This window comes from Vombatus ursinus, unplaced genomic scaffold, assembly GCF_900497805.2.
Source record: "Vombatus ursinus unplaced genomic scaffold, bare-nosed wombat genome assembly UNPS02014809.1, whole genome shotgun sequence".
Classification (NCBI taxonomy): domain Eukaryota; kingdom Metazoa; phylum Chordata; class Mammalia; order Diprotodontia; family Vombatidae; genus Vombatus; species Vombatus ursinus.
Genome location: NW_020954587.1, coordinates 2165161 through 2187992, shown reverse-complemented (window position 1 = coordinate 2187992; position 22832 = coordinate 2165161). Strand labels below are relative to the sequence as shown.

The window sequence follows — 22832 nt, the reverse complement described above, 5'->3', positions numbered from 1 at the left end:
GATCCAACATTTACTCAGAATGATAGCAATCATCTTCACTTTTGTTGTTGTTGTTGTTATTTCAGTCATGTTTGACTCGTTGTGACCCCTATTGGGGTTTTCCTGGCAAAAATACAACTGGTTTGCTCTTTCCTTTTCCAGCTCATTTTACAGATGAATAACTGAAGCAAACAGGGTCACCCAGATAGTAAGTGCCTGAGGCTGGATTTGAACTCATGAAGATGAGTCTTCCTTACTCCAGGCTTGGCACTCTATCCACTGAGCCACCTAGTACTTACCAATTATACTGTTCTCTGTAAAGAATCCCTCTAACATCATATCTATTTGCCAAGTTGCAAGCTGGAGTACTATTTTCACCCCATATTTTCTTATATAGATATACAATTGAGTTTTGTTCATTTACTATATCAGATCAGTCTTACAATAAATTAAGACTTTGAAAATCTTGCTGTTTACCTATGTCAAACACAGCTGTTGGCATCATTTGGGTAATTAGATTAAACATTACATTAAATTAAACTTCTGTGTCACAGGCCCTATAATCATTTTAACACTTGTAAGTACTAGTGGTCTCTCTAATGCCAGTTCTCCAAGTACCCTTTTAAGTGGGTGGAACAGAAAGGAGAGGGAAAGGAAAGTTATAGTTATGTGTTAAATTCAACATTTATTAAGTACTTACTTTATGATGAGGGGCAGCTTCCCCCACCTACAACATGAGGTGGGCCCAAGTCTCTCCTTTTTCCCTCCTTTAACAAGTTTTAACAAGCCTTTAACAGGACTTTCCTTAAAAGGAGTCAAAGCTATGATGATATCTGATTGACCCTGGCTTCCCCAACACAACCTTCTAGTCATTTAAAGGCATTAAAGGTACTAAAGTCAGGAAAGCTCATCTTCCTGAATTCAAATACAGCCTCAGACACTTGTACTAGCTGTGTGACCCTGGGCAAGTCACTTAATTCTATTTGCCTTAGTTTCCTGATCTATAAAATGAGCTGAAGAAGGAAATGCAAACCATTCTAGTATCTTTGCCAAGAAAATCCAAAGAAGGGTTACGAAGAGTCAGACATAACTGAAAAATGACTAAACAACAACACTATATAATGAATACTGTTCCAATTACTGAGAATTACAAAAATGATTGACACCATTTCTACCAGTTTTGTACTCTAATGGGGAGTTACAATACATACACAGATTACTATAGTATAAAATAGTGCCTGAGTTCAAATCTAGCCTCAATCTGGGTGACCCTGTTTGCTTCAGTTACTCATCTGTAAAATGACAAGTGTATAAAAGAAGTACAAACAACATGCCAAGATTTAAGAAAGGAAAGCGTCCATAGAGAATATCTCATTTGATCTGAGTTATGAAGGGTGAGTAGGAAGAGTTTAAGCAAGCAAAGACGGCAATGCAAGTATAAATATTAGTAGAAACATAGAAGAAGAGTATTGGTGATATGCAAGTCAAGTAGCTCATCTTGAACAAAGAACATGTTAAAAAAAAGTGATGTGATATAAGGCTTGTGCCTTATAAGGTAAGAGCAGTGACAGGTTGTGTAAGGATGGTGCCATGGGAATGGAAGGGGGAGGATGTATAAACTGTATGTAGTATTAGTGGGTGATTAAAATGAAAGGAGGGAGTAAACATGTTCAAACAGAGATGCAACTCATTCAGAGATCATGTCCAGAAATTCACAGCAGCAGCTGTTGCAGGTTTCTAAAGAGAAAACATGAATAAGGGAGAAAATAGTTCAAAGTAGAGGCAAGGAGAAAGAGGGAATTCTGAATAAAAAATGTCAAGGAAACACAATGACTGGGGAAGCACAGGACAGCAGAAAGTTAAAGTTTGTCTTACATAAAGAATCAGCTGAATATGGCATCTTTTGTGTTAAACATGGTCCCTTTCTCAGCTGGAGGCCAAGAAGCAATTGGCTCAGACATGGCACAATACAAAAGCATGGTAAAAATTTTACCTGTGCATGACAAAAATTAATTAGGCGGCAGGGCAAAGTATGAATTGGAAGAAGCAGAGAGACTAGAAGCAAGGAAATAAGTAGTAAGTGGCTACTTATGATTTGAGTGATGCCAGGAAAATCTCTAGCAAAACCAAAAACAAGCCAACAACTTTGAAAAGCAAAACAAAAACACATAAATGACCAAATTGCGTTGGTCAGGCGTGGTTTCTATAACTCTACCATTAGAGAAAGAGAAAGGAAGGGACCACTCATTACATAGCACTGACTCCCTGCCAGTCATTGTGCTAATTAAGCACTTTTGTAAATATGATCTCATTTGTTCCTTGTATGATGTTTAAACAACCTTGTATGATGTTTAAAAAGTTTGAGAGACATAATTTCTGGATTATTAATCATTTTATTAATAAGTCTATCATGTTATTAATAAAAGAAGTCAGCGGCACTCTTGAATGCCAAAGACAATCATGGCATTGGGGTCACGGTTTATATTCCCTTGGAGAAATGGGTGGACCAGAGGAGGTAATCAACTCTGATTGGTTAACAAGTAATGAAAGAGAATGAGTATTACAATGGAGGGCTAGACCTATTCTAATGAACTTTATGTCCTTGGCTTCTAAATTGCCCAGCTTTGAGCTATCTATTCAAAAAATTTAACCTTCCCCAACTTGTGTAGAGAAGGTTAGGTGGGGTCTAACCACTTTAGAGGAGAAAGTTAATTCAACCTTCAGAGACTGAGCTTTTAAAATGAGGACTTTACAAAAAGGGGAGAATTCGGATCTCCCCAAATCATTGGTTATTAATAATCATTTCTCACACTTGCCAGGTTGGTGCTATAATTATCCCCATTTTACTGTTGATGTTTATTCCTTTGAGTTTAGCTGTTATCAACTAATGCTAAATGTTGATAATCAGATCACTTTTTTGCTTCCCAGTTGGAAATGGAACACAGGGTAAATTAATTAGCGAAGGAAAGAATGGCAAGCATCGGTTCAAGGGAGAGAAAATTAGCTCTGAAAAGGAAAGTGGTAGAAGAACAAGAAAAAGCCCTGACTGACTTCATAGTTTTGTCTAAGACTGGAGCTGAACTGCTCCATCACTATTATTTTCAAAAGCCAAAAGCCAAAACATTACAATATGAATCATCCTGCTGGTAATCACAGATGATGGGAGGAAAGAAGATTGATTCAGAACTCATACCACAAGTTTTGTTCTTATAGAAATAGAGAGATGAAGAGGAGGAAAGTGTGGCAAAGTAATATGAGATAAGATTGGAAAGGAAGGCTGATGCCAGATGAACTTTGTAGGAAATAGTGAACACCAAAGTTTTAAAGCAGAGAATATTCCTGGATCTATGCATAATGGAATTTGGCAGTGGTAAATCCAAAACTGACATCATTATCTTTCCCTCCAAATCTTCCTTTCCTCCTACCTTTCCTATTACTGTAGAGGGTAACACCAGCCTCCCAGTGCTTCAGGCTCACAATTTAGGAGTCATCCTGGATTTCTAACTCTTTTTTTGTCCCGCCCCCTTCTCCCATCTAATCTGTTGCCAAGACATGTCTATTTCACCCTTGTAGCATCTCTCATGTATCTCCTTCTTTTCTCTGACACTGTCACCACTCTAGTGCAGGCCCTCATCACCTCACACCTTGATTACTGCAATTGCCTGCTGGTGGGCCTGCCTGTCTCAAGTCTCTCCCTACTCCAATAAATCCTCCATCCAGCGAGTGAAGTGATTTTCCTAAAACACAGGTCCAATCATGTCACAATACTTTCTTACCCTCAACTACTACTCAATAAGCTTTGCTGGCTTCCCACTCTCTCCAGGAGCAAATACAAAATGTTCTGTATGTCATTCATACCTCCTTTAAAACATAGCTGCCCTCCTACCTGTGCAGTCCTTTTATGCCTCACTCACCCAACACATACTCTTTGATTCGATGACACTGGCCTCCTGGCTGTTCTACAAACAAAACACTCCATCTCTCAGCTGCAGACATCCTCTCTGGCTGTCCCCATGTTTGGAACACTTTCCCTCCTCCACTCTGACTACTGACTTCCCTGGCTTTCTTTAAGCCCCAACTAAAATTCTATCTCTTACAAGAATCCCTCCGAAACCCCTAGTCCTGAAGAGTTTGCAGGAGCACAAAAAGGTAATTTAAGGAACAAATATGAAATAAAAGGTGTTTCATCACTTGGGGAGTTAATTCAGATCTCAGATTTATTCTTGAGAGAGACTAATATTGAACCATTCACCAAGATGTTCAGGAGAAAGGGTTTGTGGAGAAAGCTGGGAATTTATATTTGTTAAATTTAACTTTAATTATTAATAGACACCCACATCAAAATAGTTATATATAGTAGATTTTGTAGAAGACAGTGAAAATTTCAGGTGTCCAAGAAGATTAGGTCATCACAATCCAGAAAAACTGCTAAAAGCAAGAGAGATTTTCATGAAGGATGATAGTTATTTCAAAAAAAAAGACATTTAAGAGCTTACTTAAAATCAGAAAGGCTTTCTGAGATGATGAATATAAAGATGAGAGAGAAAGGATGGCTAGTGCACTTTGATTATGGGCATGAGGATGACCTTGGTAAATTTAACAAAAAATGATGCATATTTTGAGATCTGAAATTGGCAGATGTGTTCATAATTCCTGTCCTGCTCAGAGACTTGCTTGCAGTAAAATTTATGACATGTTTGTAAGGGAACTAGTAAATTTCTGCAAAGTGGAGCCCTTTTTCATTCTTATTGTCATCGTCTTTATTATCATCCACAAAAATACTTGTTATATAACTCAATTCTATTTTGTACTGTACTGGAAAAGTACATTGTTAATTCATTCTTTAAGCATTTTCAAAGAAAATTTTGGAAAAGTAAGATTCTTTAGCATCTAGGACAATATGAGATAAACAACACAGACATAACCAAATAGCTGCTACATAGCTCAACTTACTGTAGTAGCATATTAAAATATTATAATACTATCCGTGGACTTTTATGAATTTAAAAGCTTGCATAGGTGGTGGAGAGAATAGAATTTGATTAGCTATAGTTAGCACATTATAATAGTTATTGATTTTATCTTGTATAGAATGTTAAATGATGATATACCTTATTAAAAATAAAAAAATTAAAATATGCTGAGTGAATTAAATTAAGTAATGAATTCTTATAAAATTCATAATGATATGTTGCACATCTAAGAATATGCATATATTAAATCTGAGATCTAAAGAGTATATTTTAAAATATTTTACATTATCAGTTTCAACTCCAGAACTGTATATCCATTTGTAAAATGTTTAAGTGATTGTTGGTCATTTCAGCTAATTTGTAGGTTTATGTTTAGAAGAGATGAAAGGATAAAGGTTCTTTTTAATCCATATATCCTTTTCAAACTGATTTAGCATTGATTTGGTTTAAAAGTAAATGTTGCTGTAAACTCAAGACTTTACCACAGTTTTAATGAAGATACTTCTTTTTTTTTGCTTTAAAATTTTATTTAATTCATTTTGAACAATGCAACAGAAGATTCAATATAAAACAATGAATTTCTATTTTATATTGTTTACATTTAAAGAAATATGTGATAAATACTACATATTGTTTTCAAAGCTACCCTGCTTTTCTGTGCCTCCTTCTAAGTTTTCTTTTTTATTTGCTGTACACTTTTTATTTTCCTTCATTCCTCCTCCCCCTTCCCTAGAGAAGCCAACAATTTTACACACACACACACACACACACACACACACACACATACATACAATATAAAATCATATTATATATACTTCTATTTATCAGTTTTTTTCTCTGGAGGTAGATAGCATCTTCTTTTGTAGGTCCTTTGTAGCTAACATACTTCTTAATATGAAGGTTTGAACATACTGAATATTTGGATATTGACTTGATATTGTGTTATTTATTACCTTGTAATTTAGTACCTAATTCCTCTATGGAAGGTTTATTGAAAAATATAGAAAATATTTTTACAGTTTGAGAAGGAATGGATGAGTTGTAATCTGCATTGGTAAAGAGAGTACCCATGCCAATTATATTATTGATCATCCTGGTATATGTACATATATATATATGTATATATGTATAACATGTCATAATATTATCTAAAATAATATGTAAAATACTCAGCTAATTTAATACATGGTTATATAAAAGTTGGAAAATTAAGAAAGTACAATATGAACATATTGATGTTATTACCTTAAGCTAAACTAAATTATATGTGTATATACACACATATTTGTGATAGCTGAGAGGTCATTCATTTATCTACTCTTTGAATATACTAAGTATATATTTTTTATTCAATAAATTTATTTTATATATTTTGGTGAAAGAATGATGTAAATGGTATGGATACTCCTTCAGCCAGTGCTTCCCCTTGATGCCTTCTCATACTGTACAATTATTCTCTATGTTTTTTCAATAAATCTTTCCATAAATATTCCAATTCATGTGTTGGAGGCCTTCTTTGATTTCCAATTTCTTTGGAGCCACTTGAGATATTACTTTCTATTTATTGCAGTGTAACTGACCCCATTTGAAAAAATGCATTTCTTCAAAAATATTTTTTCCTTCCTTCACATGTTACAATTAGCAATATAGTATAATCTTCTTACTTACCTTGTGTTTAATTTTAATTTTCCTGAGATTACTGTGCAACATATAGCATCATTGGGTGAATATTGATACTAAAGAGGTAGGCTATATAGCATTTATCAGTTTGGAATCATTTTAGAATTTTCCCAAGCATGATCTAGCCCCATCTTCTCCTGTTCAGTTCTCTATTTAGCTCATTGTTTATCTATAGCATTTGTCTGAGATACTAGAGGAACAATTTGATGGGCTACTAATCCAGCTACATGTCATATGGTCTGGGAAATACATAGTTTTCATTAACTTTTTTTTTAGTATGGATTATTATGCAATATCCTTTTTTCATTGCTGAAGGTTCCACTAAATAAATTTTGCGTAGAACCAAAGTTTTCACTTTTTTTCTATAACCAAGTTTTCTCAGGGCATACTATGAGTTTAGTTGGGGGACTTTTGGGGGGAATGACACAAGAAGGAATAGGCAACTATATCAGTGAGGAAGTATATAATCAGCCTTCAATTGATTAGGAAGTTCTAGAGGAGAAGATGTGATCTAAAATAGGAAATTTCTATTTATCAACTTATTAAGAAAAAGACATTTAGGATGGTGTTGGATGAATTAATTTCTGGAGTAGAGATTAGGTTCACTAACTTACATGGGTAAATTGGAATGTTGTGACTTACTGAAATACTCTTAGCTTTTTTAAAATTTTTTTGAGATAAAAGAGGAATATCTGTACCAAAGATCATAAAGGAAATCCAATGGAAAGGTTTGGATAGATGTAACAGTATGTGATTTTTATCCTCTATCCAATCAGAGGTTTACTGGGGTAAACAAGTGCTATTGTTAATTTTGTCTTGCCTGAAGTGGAGAATAATTCTTCAATAGTAAGTGGGACACCAGAAAAGAGACTAGAATGGCTGTAGGAATAATGAGAGTGGGTGGGAAGAGTAATAAAAGGATTGATAGAAAAAAATAAGGATGGAAATTAGAGCTCTTAATTTAAAAAATCAAAACTATCTAGCTTAGATTAGAAACTTGAATACTTTAGGAATAAAATGAACATTGTGAAAAAATGAAGGAGACAAAATTTAATATTTCAATGATGCATACAAAATATTATAGTCAAAAGACATCAAAATTTGAAAAATAAGTGGTATGTAAAATAGAACTGAACTAGAAATAATGTTTCTACTTCCAGAAAAACACAATGGGCCCTAAACTGGAATATCATACCCCATTTCAGGAAATCATAAAATAAAATTGTCCTTAAGTACTGGAACCAAAGGGCATATGTAGATCATGGATTAGAATCCATAGAATATCACATGAAAGGAATTATTTATTTCACTCAGAAATGTCGTTGTTAAGCTCCAGAGCTCAAAGAATATATTGCAAATGGCCAGGAAGAGAAAGATTACATATCAACTAACTCACGTTAACATTGTACTCAACATGACTGAGAAAGGAATAGAAAGAGTGTAATGTATACCGAACATTACTAGAAACCAAAAATAACAATCTTCAAAGTTGTCTATAATCTTTCAGGACAAAAATTGAATTTTAATAGAATCAATAACTCGTAAGAATTTCACTTAAGAAAATGAGAATTGGGTATAATCTCTGAAATGCAAACATTATAGACAAAATGAATCTGAAAAAGTTAAAGACATTTGCCTAGTTCAAATGGGTTAGGTAATGATTCTGTGCTTTCATTTTGAAAGGACAAAACATTACTATATTTTCAGAGTCCCAGTTTGTCTCAGGTCATTGAGAGAACAAAGAAAAACAAGCACTGGTCTTGGATGTTCAAAAAAGAGATACTCAAGAAATTTAGAAGAGAGGAAAGAATTTAAAAAATGGGTTGCTGTAAGTGAAACTCACTCAAATGTAGTGGAGAAGAAATGGAGAGGAGGGGGCATTTCATGAATTTCATTCTTATCTGTACAGAAGCACAGCAAAATAAGCAAGAGACTGAGCTGAGATAGGCAGAGGAGCAGTGTCTAATTGGGGAGGAGATCGTCATGAGTAAAATAAGTTATGATTGACCACAAGGCTGATTATAAAAAAAAATAGAGAAGTACAATCCAGTGGTTTGTGTCTAAACTGGAGTAGGCAGTGGAAAGAAGCCTGGTCTTGAGCCATGTGACTTTAGTTGTAGATAGGATCATATATCTAAAGCCATAAAGAGCCTCAGAAGCCATCTAGTTCACTCTATTTTACAGTGGAAACTTAAGGGAGAGAGGTCAAATGATTACTCCACATCACATTGATACCTAGTGATATTTTTTTAAAAGAAAGAAATGTTATAACAAGATAGCATTGAGAAGAAAACAAAACAATAGCTATGAATAATGAATAGAATGAACTCCATAAAAAGCAGATTAGAAAATGGAAAATCTCTCAATTTTTCTGCATACAAAAATATATTTAAAAGATGAAGATTCCTACACTTTTCCAATGAGACATTAGACTAGAATTTATCATGGTGCTGATAAACCCAAAAAGAAATAGCAGTCATGATCTCAGACAAGGGATCATTAAAAATCTGTTGTTAAGAAAAACAAACAGGAAAACTATATTGTGCACAACACCTAAAAAAATTAACTGAACGACATTAGTATTTACATTGAATAGCTTGGGGTCTAAGTATATAAATAAAAACTTAATGCATTACAAGGAAAACGAAATAGTAAGAAAATAATTATTTGTCAATATGTGTAATTTAGACATATAAATCTAATAGAAACACAAAAATTAAAGTAATGAACACAATGTTAGAAAAGCTAGGTGTGATAGACTTTAGAAGTTATTAAATGAGAATCTTAATGACTATACTTATTTTTATTATTATTATTTGACATCTTTATAATAACTTAATTATGGGCTAAGAACTCATAAATAAATGCATAAAAGTTGAAGGAGTAAATACATCCTTTACATAGCATAACATAATAAGGAAAACTTGAACAAAGGATGCATACTTAAAAAGAGAATTAGTAATAGTATACTAAGTAATGAATAGGTCAAAGAATATATAATTGAGTGAATAAAATTGTATTCAGGAAAATAGATAATTCAATAACATTTAAATTTGAGAACTATATGAATTAATCTAATGAAAAGATCATACAACTAAAAATCCCCTGGAAAATTAACAAATTAATAATCTTTAAATAATAATAAAAGTATGCATTTTGAAAATCAAAGAAGAAATAAAATAGAATATAAAAGACTATTGTTCTGTTAAATAAAATTACGAAGTTCATATTATAAACACACACATGTCCAGAGTTAGCATAATTTTTATCAGATTGAAGCTAGAAGGTTTCTGAATATAATCAGAGTTAAATCAAGAATGCAATTTTCTCTAATTTGATATAAATTTAGAAATGCAAGTATTAAGTCAAGGAAAATAAATTGAAGGAGTAAGAATTGGCAAAGATGAAGTAAATATATCTCAATTTGAAGATAATCTCATATTTAGATAATTCTGGAGAATCAACAAAGAATAAACAAGACAATTAATAGCTGTAATAAAGTAGCAATATAAACAATAAATCCACAAAAATCATCAGACTTTTTGTCTACTATTAACAAAACCCGAGAAAAAATTATAGAAACAGAAAACATTTTCTTTAAACAGAAATAAAGAGGGCTTAAATAATTGGAGACAGATCCAATCTTCTTAGCTGGGCCAAGTAGTTTGAATATGCATTGCATATTTTCATTGGGATATAACCAATTATATATTTTACAGAATTATAACTTCAAATACAATGTTTTTGGATACATATGTGATCATGTCAGGGGTTTTATTATTCTCACTCTTATTACCTATCTACAAAAATTATCATAGTATTAAAATTGCTCGAAATTTTAATAATACAACAAATTTACAGAACTATACAAATTATAACAAAATTCATTTAGATGATCAAAATGTCCAGAACCTCAGGGGATGTAATGAAAAGTAGAGAGGCAAGAGACTTGGCTCTACCAGACCTCACATTATGTTATAAGTAAATAATTCATTTATTTGATACTAGTAAAAAAAATTAGAAACATATATGACTAAACTAGACCAAAAAAGGGAGATTGAGAAATAAATGTACATAGAAGTCTAATGTTTAATAAATTTAAGCACACAAAATACTGGGGAATGGACTCCTATACTTATAAGATTTGCTGCATAGGCTGAGAAGCCTGACTGAAAAATAGGTCCAAAAGCTCTCCTCTTGTTCTAGTGTCTACTATACTATTACCTCTATTATTATTGCTGATACACTACATGAAGGTGGTAAATCACTGTAGTATTAGAGATATATCACAGAAATGATTTTCACCACTAAAAAAGGATTTAGGGTTGGGAAAGACCACATTTGCTACAACAGAATGAATAATTAAATGAGAATCTTGTCTTCATATATGAAGTTTATCCACTTATTTTTATTAAGTACTGCTTATTCATTGTTTGTCTTTTATTCTTGAAGAGGTCCATGACATCAGGAAGGTGATGTCATGATTTGCAAGGGAATTGGATTTAAGTGAGGGAGGGTTGTGCAAAGTCACCAGCCTCACTCTCTTCTCCAGAGCCATGTGAACCCAGTGGCAAGATATAGATCAGGATGACAAGAGATGGCCCTGTTTGCAATGGAATACCTTGGCCTTTTTAATGTAAGGTCTTTCCCAGGTCTCAGTTTGACTGAGGGAACAGCCATTCAGTGATTAAGGCTAGGTAAGAAATGAGGCAAAGAATGGCCTCCTTTACTTAGTCAAAAAACAAAATCAAAAAAAAAAACCCAGGATCTATCTTAGAGGAAAGTCCTCATTAAGAGCTCCCTAACTTAATAAATCATAGGTCCAATTGAATGCTTGTACATTTAATACATCAAGGAGAAATCCTGAGTCTTCTATTTAATTTCATTATTTTGTTATGCTTTACATAGCACTCAACACATAAGATTGTTATACATTTCCAATAAATAATTATGTTCATATGCAGAAAAAAAGTGTTGTAGATGGTGTGACTGGGAAAGTTGCTTACAAGAATGTTTTAACACTATGGCTTTTGTTCATTTCATTATCTAAGCCAAATATTATCTTTAAGTACATGTATACATATTAATGTATATGAGAAAATATTTGAAAAAGCCAAATGAATATTTATTTCCTAAACAAAATAAAAATGAATAGAAATGACAGTACTAACAACATATAATAGCCAACTATGAGAGTCATCAGAAGAAAATGAGTTTAGTCAGGAAAAGCTTTCTTGAAGAGGTAAATTTTGATTTGAGTTTTGAACAAAAGAAGACCAAAAAGGAAGAATGAAGTGGGAGAAGTAACATGTGCTAAGTTAGCAAAGAAAGAAGGAACAAGCAAAGAATCCATGTCAAGACAAAATAAGTTGTTTGGTAAGATTAGATTCTTAAACAAAATAGTAAAATCTTACTTAAGAAAGATATTTCTAGTAGCTATGTGTTCAGTTGGCTAAAAGGGTCAAAGAGACCAGCCAGGAGTCTAGTACAGTAATACAGGTATGAAGTACTTAGGATACAGATTAGGGTAGTATTTAATCAACTTCCTCTAAATATATCTAATAATATGTGTGACCTAAAAGATCAACAGTAATTACATACTATTTGTCTCCTGATGAGTAAGAGTTATATACTTTCTAGTTTTGTAGTAATACCAATAAAAAGCTAATATCTCACAAGCATAAATTTATGCTATCATTGGCCAACATCACCAGCAAAAACAAACCAGACATTCATTCACTATGCGTCTTTCATACATTTGAAATGTTACATGTGTATATATTATATAAGAAGGATCAATTATTGGTATATAAATTTTTTACTTAATAGTTATGTCTCTCAATTTTGATATGTATCACTAAATAATTACATTTCATTCTAATGAAAATAATTATTTAGTATTGAGCATGATCATGAATCAAATAAGGAACTGTAAATGATTAAATTTTAACTTTAAAACATTTTAAAGGGTCAAAATAAAGTTTAAATTTGTGTGGTAATTTTATGATATAATGATTAATAAGTAAATGCCAAATTAATATTCTTTCCTTTCCAATGTAGTATACAACTAAACAAATTTTATAAAAATACCTCTCTCACTAAGCTTCCCCTACTTTACATTTTAAAAAATAATATTTGCAATAATGCATACATCTTCTTGCTTCTAAGAGTAGCTGACATGTTAAGAGAAATTAGATTTCATGCCTGAAAAGGATAACTGTGATGAAGTTTGTGCTTCTATTGTTATATATACTCAAAATATATTGGAATTGCTTAACAACCTTATGTATTGAATGCTATGTAAGGCGTAAAAAAGTAATGAAATTAAATACATGATTGAGGACTTCCCCTAGATGTGTTAAAATGTGTATGTATTCAGCTGGACCTGTGATTTCCTAAGTTAGGGAGCTCTTAGTATGGACTTCCCTTTAGCATGGCAGATTGTCATCTTGTCCGAAATTTATTAATGTGTCAAAGTCAAGACTAGAACCTAGTTCTTCCTGATTCTGAGGCAATGTCTCCATTAGGTCAAGCTGCTGTGTACATATAATATATCCATGTGCCTATACATATATACACATATACTCACACACATATGTTTATGAACATGTGCAATATTATGCACATATCCCCAAGTATACATATATACATATCTATGTATACGTAGTTTTACATGATTAAAATTTGTATGATACATCCCCATCTAAAGTATATTTATGTATGTCTAGCTAAATGTTTTCATACCTTCAGGGGGAGCCATTGAGGCTGATTTTATCCATTTTGTAGTGCTTTATATATCACTCAATACATAATAAGTGGTCATTATACATTTACAATAGGTTATTGTTTCACATATTATAAATGCCATGGAAAATGGCTAGAAAGGTTGATAAAAAATTCATTCAGTTTGTTTCAAGAAGATAGTGAAGAAAGAAGCCACAAGTTGTGTTCAGAAGAGAACAATACTTGTTTAACAAGAACCATGTCAAGGAAAAATCAATTGTTTAGTGAGATTGGGTTTCTAAGTAGCATAGCTTATTGAGCACTTACTATATGCTGAGGAGATCAGAGATAAAATGAGACATGTTTACTGCTTTCTAGGACCTTATATTCTAATAGAAGGAAGCAAGGCATCTATATAAAAATTAATAATCCTTTGTTTAATGCAAAAGTACATGAAACACAAAGACCTTTGAAGGTTCATAGGAAAAACTATTTCTGTTACTTTGAAATATAAAGAAATAGAAGATCTTACAATGCAAATTAAAACTTGTTCATAATGTATCTTCCAAATATCTTACCTACCTAAAATTTAATTGCTGTATTTTAAAAATGCAAACATTTCTCCCAATATATATGTGATGTTTCCAAATTAATTTTCCTTTTTAATAAAGCAAGATAACTCTAGTTTATTTTTTTCTTCTTTCAATTAGGTCTTCCTCCCTTTGAGAAATGGATAGTAAATTTTGATAATGATCTTTTCGATGGCCTCGTTTTAGCAGCACAGGTGGCAGCTTACTGTCCATTTTTGGTAAGACTTATTTTCATTCAAAACTTGTAAATTGCATTTTAAAACACTGGTGTATTTCAGTAATTATGATTTTGATTTGAAGGGATAGTTCTTGATATTCAGGTTAGAAACAAATACAATTGAATTTAATAAATTGTAAGACTCCTACTGAATATTTATACAGCATGCCTTATTTTGTTTTCTCCCACACTACTGAGTATAGTGTTTCACAGACCATAAAAAATAGCTAACTTTGGGATGAAAGAATGTGATTTAGATTGTACTTAAAAAAAAAAGCCAATGGAGAGATTGAGCCAAAATGTTAGAATGAGAAGATCAAAAGCAACTAAGTTCATTACAAACTTTATGAAAAACAACAAATAGAAATGCCACAGGGAACAAAAATGGCTAATTAGATCACACCAAAAATTAAAACTAGCTCAGATAAAGAATGAGTAAAGCAAAATGCTGATGTAATTAAGCAAAACAAGATGAACACCCTACAGAGCAACTGAATCATCTCAAATATCAGAAACAGCAGAGATGAAAAAGCAGCAAAATCAAAAATAGGAAACAGATGTTGGTTCAGGGCATAGCAGAGATTCTCAACTAGATAAATGATACATTCAAAGAAATTAAACAGGAATTTGAAATCACAAAAACAAATAAAGGAGAAACTTGAAAAAAGTAAAAACAATCATATAAGTCAAATGAGATTTTAAAAGGGAATGAATGAAATAATTAAGAAAATAACTAATGTTGAAAAATGCAACAGAAGCCTCAAAAATTCATAAAAGCACCCAATTATCAGGCTTATTACAATGGAAAACAGAATTTTACACAAGTACAACTGGGCTGAAAAAAGGTGCACTAAATCATTCAAACTCTTGGAAAACATACACACTCAGGTGATAGATTTGGATAATAAATCTTGACAATCTCAGTATAACATACATCTTAGACAATTTAGAAAAATGAAATAATATGAACAATATGTTTTAAGAAATCATCAAATAAACTTATTAGAAATCTGATGAAAATAACTAGGTAGTGAAATATAAATAGAAAACACATTATCAACACATTTTCTTTTTGTTGTTGTTTGTCATATGTTTCTTTGATGACTTCTTTCACCTTGTTTTCCTTCTTAATTTCTAGTTTGTAATACAACATAATCCCATTCATTATGTACTTCACTATATCATAAGTAGTACGAGTATTATTATTTTTATTTTGCAAATAGATTCAAAGCAAAAAGGTGGTCTATAATTTACCATTTAACATTGCCAAAATATGAAAAGACACATTTGCACCAGAGATATTGAACAAAGTTCAATTCAAAGGTAAATTCAACAGTCAATGTATTTTAATGAGATAATATAGGACACGATATACTAAAATGTTTTGTGAGAATTACAGAATATTAGTCTTAAATATATTAATTCAATCAAAATTTATGAAGGAAAAGGTCTTACAAAATAAATAATTTCTTCTTTTTAATAATTGTTAATAATTCAATATCTCTACATCTATACAGGATACTTTAAATAAAGCAATTGCAAGGCTAAACAGTATCTTTAAAAGTTAGATTATGGGTAACTAGATGGTGCAGTGGGTAGAGTACTGACCCTGGATTCAGAAAGACCTGAGTTCAAATCCAGCCTTAGACACTTGATACTCACTAGCTGTATGACCCTGGGCAAGTCACTGAACCCCATTGCCTAGCCAAAACCCCCCCCCCAAAAATAACAAAAAGTTAGATCTAATGGATATATGGACAGAACTAAATAGGAGAGGTCATTGCATGATTCATTTTTTCCCAACATTCATGGACTTCGCACATAAAATTATTCCCACGTAGGAGTGCAAAGAAGATATAGGACTATGAAACTAAAAAAGGATGTTAAGTAATGACTTGCCATGATCCAAAAATAATCTATAAAATGTTATTGAAATGAATTACTAAATAAGAGTCATCCATAGCAGTTATCCAGTGAACAGGATTGAGGAACATAGTTCTTGGAGTTCAGAATCATGGGAATCATTTTGCAGTAACCAGAAAAGAATACACTGTCTTCGTATTTCTGCAATAGCCAATTGAATGTTTTCCCTGACAAAGGGCAGACTAGACCACCTCCAAAATACAGGTATAAAATATGAGTAATAAGAAAGTAAATTAGAGATTCTAACACAGAGAGAAGTATGTGACCTCATAAATACCACTGAGCCTTGGAATCAATCTAGTAACTGACTCTGGATATAGCTCTGGAATAGTATACATTATTTAAAAGGAATTGGATAGCTAAAGAAGGTGAAAAAATTCTAGGAACCATAAGAAAGTATCATGACACAAAGAATTTGGATGAACATCAGTGAAGGCAGAAAATATGTGAGGTGCTTGGGAAACAGATCACAGGTCTGAAGCAAAGACAAGATATGATGGTGATGGAATATTTTAATAATCTGTACACCTGTTGAAACTCCTTAAAAATTCCATGTCAGAGATAGCATATTTATCAAATTTGCAGATGGAACAAAGCTGAAAGCAATAGTTGACATGTTGGCTGCCAATTAGAATCCAAAAAATTTGACAAATTAGAACAATAGTCTTACTCTATTGAAATGAAAGTGAATAAGGATGCAGGTGAGTTCTTAAACATTCACTCATAAATCAGCCTCAGAAGTACAAAATAAGAGACATAGAAATATAGTAGTATGTTTAAACAAGATTAGAGTTTAGTAGACTACAAACTCAATATGAATTAATAGTATAGCCTGGCAATCACAAACACTAATGTAATCTTAGACTGTGTTCAGGGAGATTCTACGAAGATATAACAACCAGGGTTAAGTAGGTCATTCCTATAACCTCATTGTTATGAAGATCAAATGAAACAATATTTGTAAAGCACTTAGCATAGTGCCTGGCACATAGTAGGTACTATATAAATGTTAGCTATTAATTACTACCACTACAACTGTGACTACTAAATACAACTATACTACTACTACTACTACTGCTGCTGCTGCTGCTGCTGCTGCTGCTGCTGCTGCTGCTGCTGCTACTGCTACTACTACTATTACAGTATCTGAAATATTATTGGTCACCACAGTTTAGGATAAGGTAGAGATGGTGACTCAAAATTTTTATCCTTAGATGAATTTGCAGAATTGCAATATTAGATTTATTTATAAGCACCATCATTTAAGAAAGACATTAATAAGCTAGAAACTGTTCAAAGCAGGTCATAGAGGATAGTGAAGGGCCTTGAGTCTGTGTCATTTAAATAGCAATTAATGGAACTAGAATTGACAAAGAAAAGACTCAAAGGGAACATGACAGCTGTTGTAAAGTATTTTAAGGGCTGTCATGTAGAAGAGGGATTAGATTTATTCTCTTTGGCCATAGAGGGGAAAACCAGGAGTAATTGGTAGAGGTTGAAAAAAATCAATTTAGACTTGATATCAGAAAAAAAAGAAAAACAAGCAAACAAAACTTCTTGCATAGAGGTATCCAGAAGTAGAACGGGCCTCCTTGAGAGGAAGTAGGTTTTCCTTTCTTGGAAGTCCTTCAAGCAGAGGTTGCACATCCACTTGTCAGATCTCCATTATGGTGGTTATTCCAATCATGTATGGGTTAGATAGCTGCTGAAAACCTGCCCAACTCAAATTCTGTTATTGTACAGAAGAGGTCAACTGGGATGCTGAAGGGTTGAAAATATTGGTGATGTTTAGCTTGGGGGAGAGATGACTCAAGGAGACTGAGGCCTGCTATCTAGTTGAAGGTATGTCATGTGGAAGAGTAGTCTTATTCTGCTTGGCTTTCAAGGACAGAGGTACAGTAGGTAAAAGTTGTTTTCAAAACTATCTGAAAATGAAGTGGGCCACCTTATAGGCATTAAGTAGGTGACTCTTCATTGGAGGTCTTCAAGCAAAATCTGCAGATGACCCCTTGTTGGGTATATTGTAGAGAAAATTATTATCCAGGTATAGATATGATTAGATCACCTCTTAGCCTTGACACAATCTGATTCTGTGTGCAAATGGAAACCACAAAAGTAATAGCCTATATTAGATAGAAGCCAGGATGGCAGAGTATTAGGAAGCAATGATTTCAAACAGATCTAGAAAATTCCTGATTGGGAAATCCAGAAAAGAAATCACAGCAAGCCCTAGGTCTGGTCCAGTTGGTATAGGGAGACAGACAGGAAGGTCTTTGGACACTGGGGATGGGGTCAGGCCAAGAGCATTACAAAGCCAAGGGAGAGGCTGTGCACCAGGGCAAAGAGAGGTCTCAGACTCATACTGGAGCACTGTGACGGGGACAGATGCCAACTGGGAGCTTTGCTGTTCCTACCTAGTTCTAGGTAACAAATTCAGACGGGACTGAGAAGGGGATCTATGTGGGGGACTAGGTAGGGAGACCCTGGGTGGTGTACTGAGAAAGGAAGTTCAAAATCCAACAGCAATAGCAGCAACTACTATTGCTCAGACCCTAAGCACAGAGTATATTCTCATTTCTAGCATCCAGTCTGGCCTGCAGAAGAATAACTAGGGCAGGAATCTCAGATGAAAGTGGGGCCTAAGATTTCAGAAAAACCCGGAAAGACTTACATGAACTGATATTGAGTGAAGCGAGCAGAACCAGAAAAACATTTTACACAGTAACAGCAACATTGTGCAGTGATCAACTTTGATAAGCTCGGTTCTTTTCAACAGTGCAACAATCTGAGACAATTTCAAAAGACTCATGATGAAAAATACTATCCACATCCAGAGAAAGAAATGTGAAGTCTGAATGCAGATTGAAGCATACCATTTTCACCTTTTTAATTTTGTTTTAATTTTTCTTACTCTTAGTTTTTCCCTTTTGTTCTGATTCTTCTTTTATAATATGTGGAAATAGGTTTAATATAATTATATTTATGTATATATATGTATATATGTGTATATATATATATATAGAATATTATGGTGATATAAAATGATACATATGAAACATATAAGGAAATATGGAAAGACTTTAAATGAAATGATACAAAATGAAATAATCAAATTTATATATTTTTTTCAGATTGACTATAGCTAAGATAGAAAAGAAGAAGAAACAAACAAAAAATACCAGCTAAAAGTAGTAGATGCTCAGATTTAGGAAAGGACCCAATTGTTAATTCCTTGGATTATATTTTGTTAATTTTTAAGTGTTTTGTGTGACACTTTACTCTTACATTTTGAATGTTTATTTTTCCATTGGTTTTGTGAAGGCATTTTTGTTAAGTTTATAACAACAAATTTCAAAGAGCATATGGTTATGCTATGTATATTCTTTTCTCATTCTGACATTTTAATACAGTATACATTACTTTCATCATATGTGTTTTTCCAGATGATATTTTACTATATCAGCAAGAACAATGGTAGAGCAACACTTTGCTTCCCGCACCAACTACAGTGTTACATATTTGTCTTTTGCAGATACCAACCCATTTTGTAGACATGTATACCTCTCCACACAGTCCTGAACAGCGCTTTCACAATTGTTTGATTGTTGTGAATGCTCTACGTGAAGTTGATTTAAATATAGATATACAGGTAAATGGTTATATATTATGCATGCCATAGACCATTTATGAGTTCTTCTGTTGCTTTGCTCCTTTGCAATATTGTTTAAGTCATAATTTTTCAAACATGAATTGAAAAAGATTTTCAGCTGGATATTGTTACAATGTGGAAACTGAAATATGACTCCATATAAGGCTATGGCAATATTTTAATATGTAATATTATGTATACCAAACTGTGCATAATAAGACTCTAATTCTGTTGAGAAACTCAGGGATCATAAACTACCTGAATAAAACTTTAGTGTTTTATTAATCTTACTAGAGTGCTAAGAATGAATTAAAGGAGCAGAGTTATATGTATATGGAGGTTTTATTATATTTTTACAATTATGTATATACATATTTATAATTTATAATAAGTTTATAATATAAAAATACTCATCTCAGCTTTCTCATTTTGTGGCTCAAATAAATAGATGTTTTGGAGATTGCAATAGTGATGCCATATTTCAATTTACTTGGATCCCTAATTTAGAATTCCATTTGGCCTTCCAATATTGTCTTGAATATCACTGAACAAAATATTATAAGTGTGTAATGCCTTTGTAAGCGCTATGTTAGACAATTTGAGAGATAAAGTATAAAACATTGACCTTGCCCTTGAAGAGGTCAGAATCTTAAGGGTAGGTGCATTAAAAGTTAACTTATAATGTGAAGGAGTGGTTGATGAAATGTTGAGTAAATGAGACACACTGTGTTATGTGAGTTAAGAGGATAGGGTTATCACTGTGGTATAGAGTGGTCAGAAGAAGCCTGACTGAAATAGGTGGGAATTGATAGAGTTTGAAAAAAGCTTAATTATAAAGCCATACTAGTTGGGAAGGGGATAGTAAAAGACTAGAGGTGGAAATGAATACAGTAAACTTAAGGAACAGTGAGTTGTCAGTCAGGTTGGAGGCATAATGTTTGTATGATGGGAGAACAGGTTGGAAAAATGTTAGGGCCAGATTTTTGGGTCTTGAATGCCAGGATAAGGTACAGGCTTTATTCCTAATGGAGACACTGAAAATTTTTTGAGGAGGGAAATGCTACAATAAAAGTGGTTCTTAACAACTGTTGTTAAGGAATGTAAAATGTTCTAGAGAGGAAGCGACTAAAGATAAAAAGGCCATTTTAGGAGGCTGTTGAAATCAAGGGTGAAGTAATGAGGGCTTGAACAAAGGTGAACATGGCAGATCATAGAGGTCTTAAAATAGACTACACTATTATGAAGTCATAAAAATCCCCTTTCTGTGATCAATGGCAGGTAGTTATCCAGATACTACTTTAATACTTTTAATGACAGGGAACCCACTACCTTACACAGCCAATCTAGATAGGCCTACTGATTAAAAAATTCTTTGAAAAATTAATGAAGAAGGTAATGCTTGGGAGGGAACTAGTAGGTGGACTGGCCTGGTGAGTAGGGACCCTACCAGTGACAGCTGATTCAATTGATTTGGAGTTCATTATAAAATGTGGAAAGGGAAAGCAAGATGTGAAAAAGAAAATTCTATAGATGGCCCAATTAGGGTATAGGCAGACATAATATGGGAGACAGGACATAGAAGGTATTATCTGCCCATTGGCTAGGGAATGGCAAAATAAACTGTAGTTCATGAATGTAATGAAATGGTACTGAACTATAAGAAACAAATATGAAGAATCAGAGAAGCATGATAAGACTTACATGAATTGATGCAAAGCAAGTCAAGCAGAACAATGAAAATAACATATGTAATGGATATAATGATGTAAATGCAAACAATGATAACAAACCTGAGTACTGTGTAGTTATAATGACTAAGGGGGCAGCTAGGTGGCACAGTAGATAGAGCACCAGGCCTGGAGTCAGAAAGGTCTGAATTCAAATCTGGCCTAAGACACTTACTAGTTGTATCCCCCTGACCAAGTCACTGAACCCTGTTACCCTTGGTGTCTTTATCTGTAAAATGAGCTGGAGAAGAACATGGCAAACTGATCCAATATCTCTACCAAGAAAACCCCAAATAAGGTCACTAAGAGTCAGACATGACTGAAATGGCTGAATAATAAAAGAATGGCCTTGAAGAAGAACTATGAGACTACACCTATTTACTTCTTTGCAGAGGAGAGGGACTGTGGATGTGGAACATTGCAAATACTATCATATTCAGTTAGTATTTTGGTTAGTTTTCCTTAACAACTTTTTGTCTCTTTTTATTTTTTTTTTGTTATAATATCTGGCTCTCTGGGAGAGAGATATTGGGAAAAAAGGATGATGTAAAAAATTCTATTTTTTAAAGGTATTATATCAGATGGATGGCATTTTGATATAATCGATTAAAATGTGATTTAGAGTCAGAAGATCTGGGGCCCAGCCCTGCAGCTTACTGCCCTTGTGACTTTGATCAAGCCAATTAATCTCTCTGGGTTTTAATTTTCTTATTAGTTAGATAACAAGGTTGGACTAAACAATTTTGTATGTTCTTTTCAGGTCTACTGTGGCTCTTGAATTATAGCTAATCAGATACAAGCAGAGGTATACATGGTTGTTCTTACTAATTTTACTATCTATTCATCAGTTGTATGGCTTGCATGATATTTATGATCATGATGTGGTTTCAGAATTTAAAAGAAAATTACAAATTGTATTTGGGGGTCTGTGGGAGAAAAATGACTAAGGGGTATTAAGGCTTTATTATCTGTATGCTACATGTCCCAGGGAATCTTCATGTGGCAGTGAATAGTAGGAGCTACTTGGAAACAGAAGCTAGTTTTATTACCACAGACAAAGCAGAGTAAGACTGGGACTAGAACCTCTAAACAAAACTTAAACCCTCTGATGCCAGCTCTCCATAAGGACAGTTTCTATGCCTAAGACAGCAAGGAAGCTAAGAGGATTGACTCCCTGCCCCCTTAAAGGACTAGCCCTATAGGAAACAAGTTTGTTTTTTTGTTTTTTTTTTACAATCCACCCCCAACAAAACCCCAAGAATTCTCCAGAAAAACTCCTTCATTGGTAAATATATCTATATCTATATAGATACAAAATTTCTCTCTCTCTCTCTCTCTCTCTCTCTCTCTCTCTCTCTCTCTCTCTCTCTC

General features: G+C 33.2%; 1 protein-coding gene across 1 annotated transcript in view; it reads left to right on the top strand.

The window, feature by feature from the left end:
• Window positions 1–22832, top strand: part of CFAP47 (cilia and flagella associated protein 47) — an 857531-nt gene that overhangs the window by 265859 nt on the left and 568840 nt on the right. Inside the window, exons 33-34 of the mRNA XM_027875456.1 lie at window positions 14066–14163; window positions 19618–19734. Of these exons, the coding sequence (XP_027731257.1) occupies window positions 14066–14163; window positions 19618–19734 (215 nt within the window). The remainder of the gene's footprint in view (window positions 1–14065; window positions 14164–19617; window positions 19735–22832) is intronic.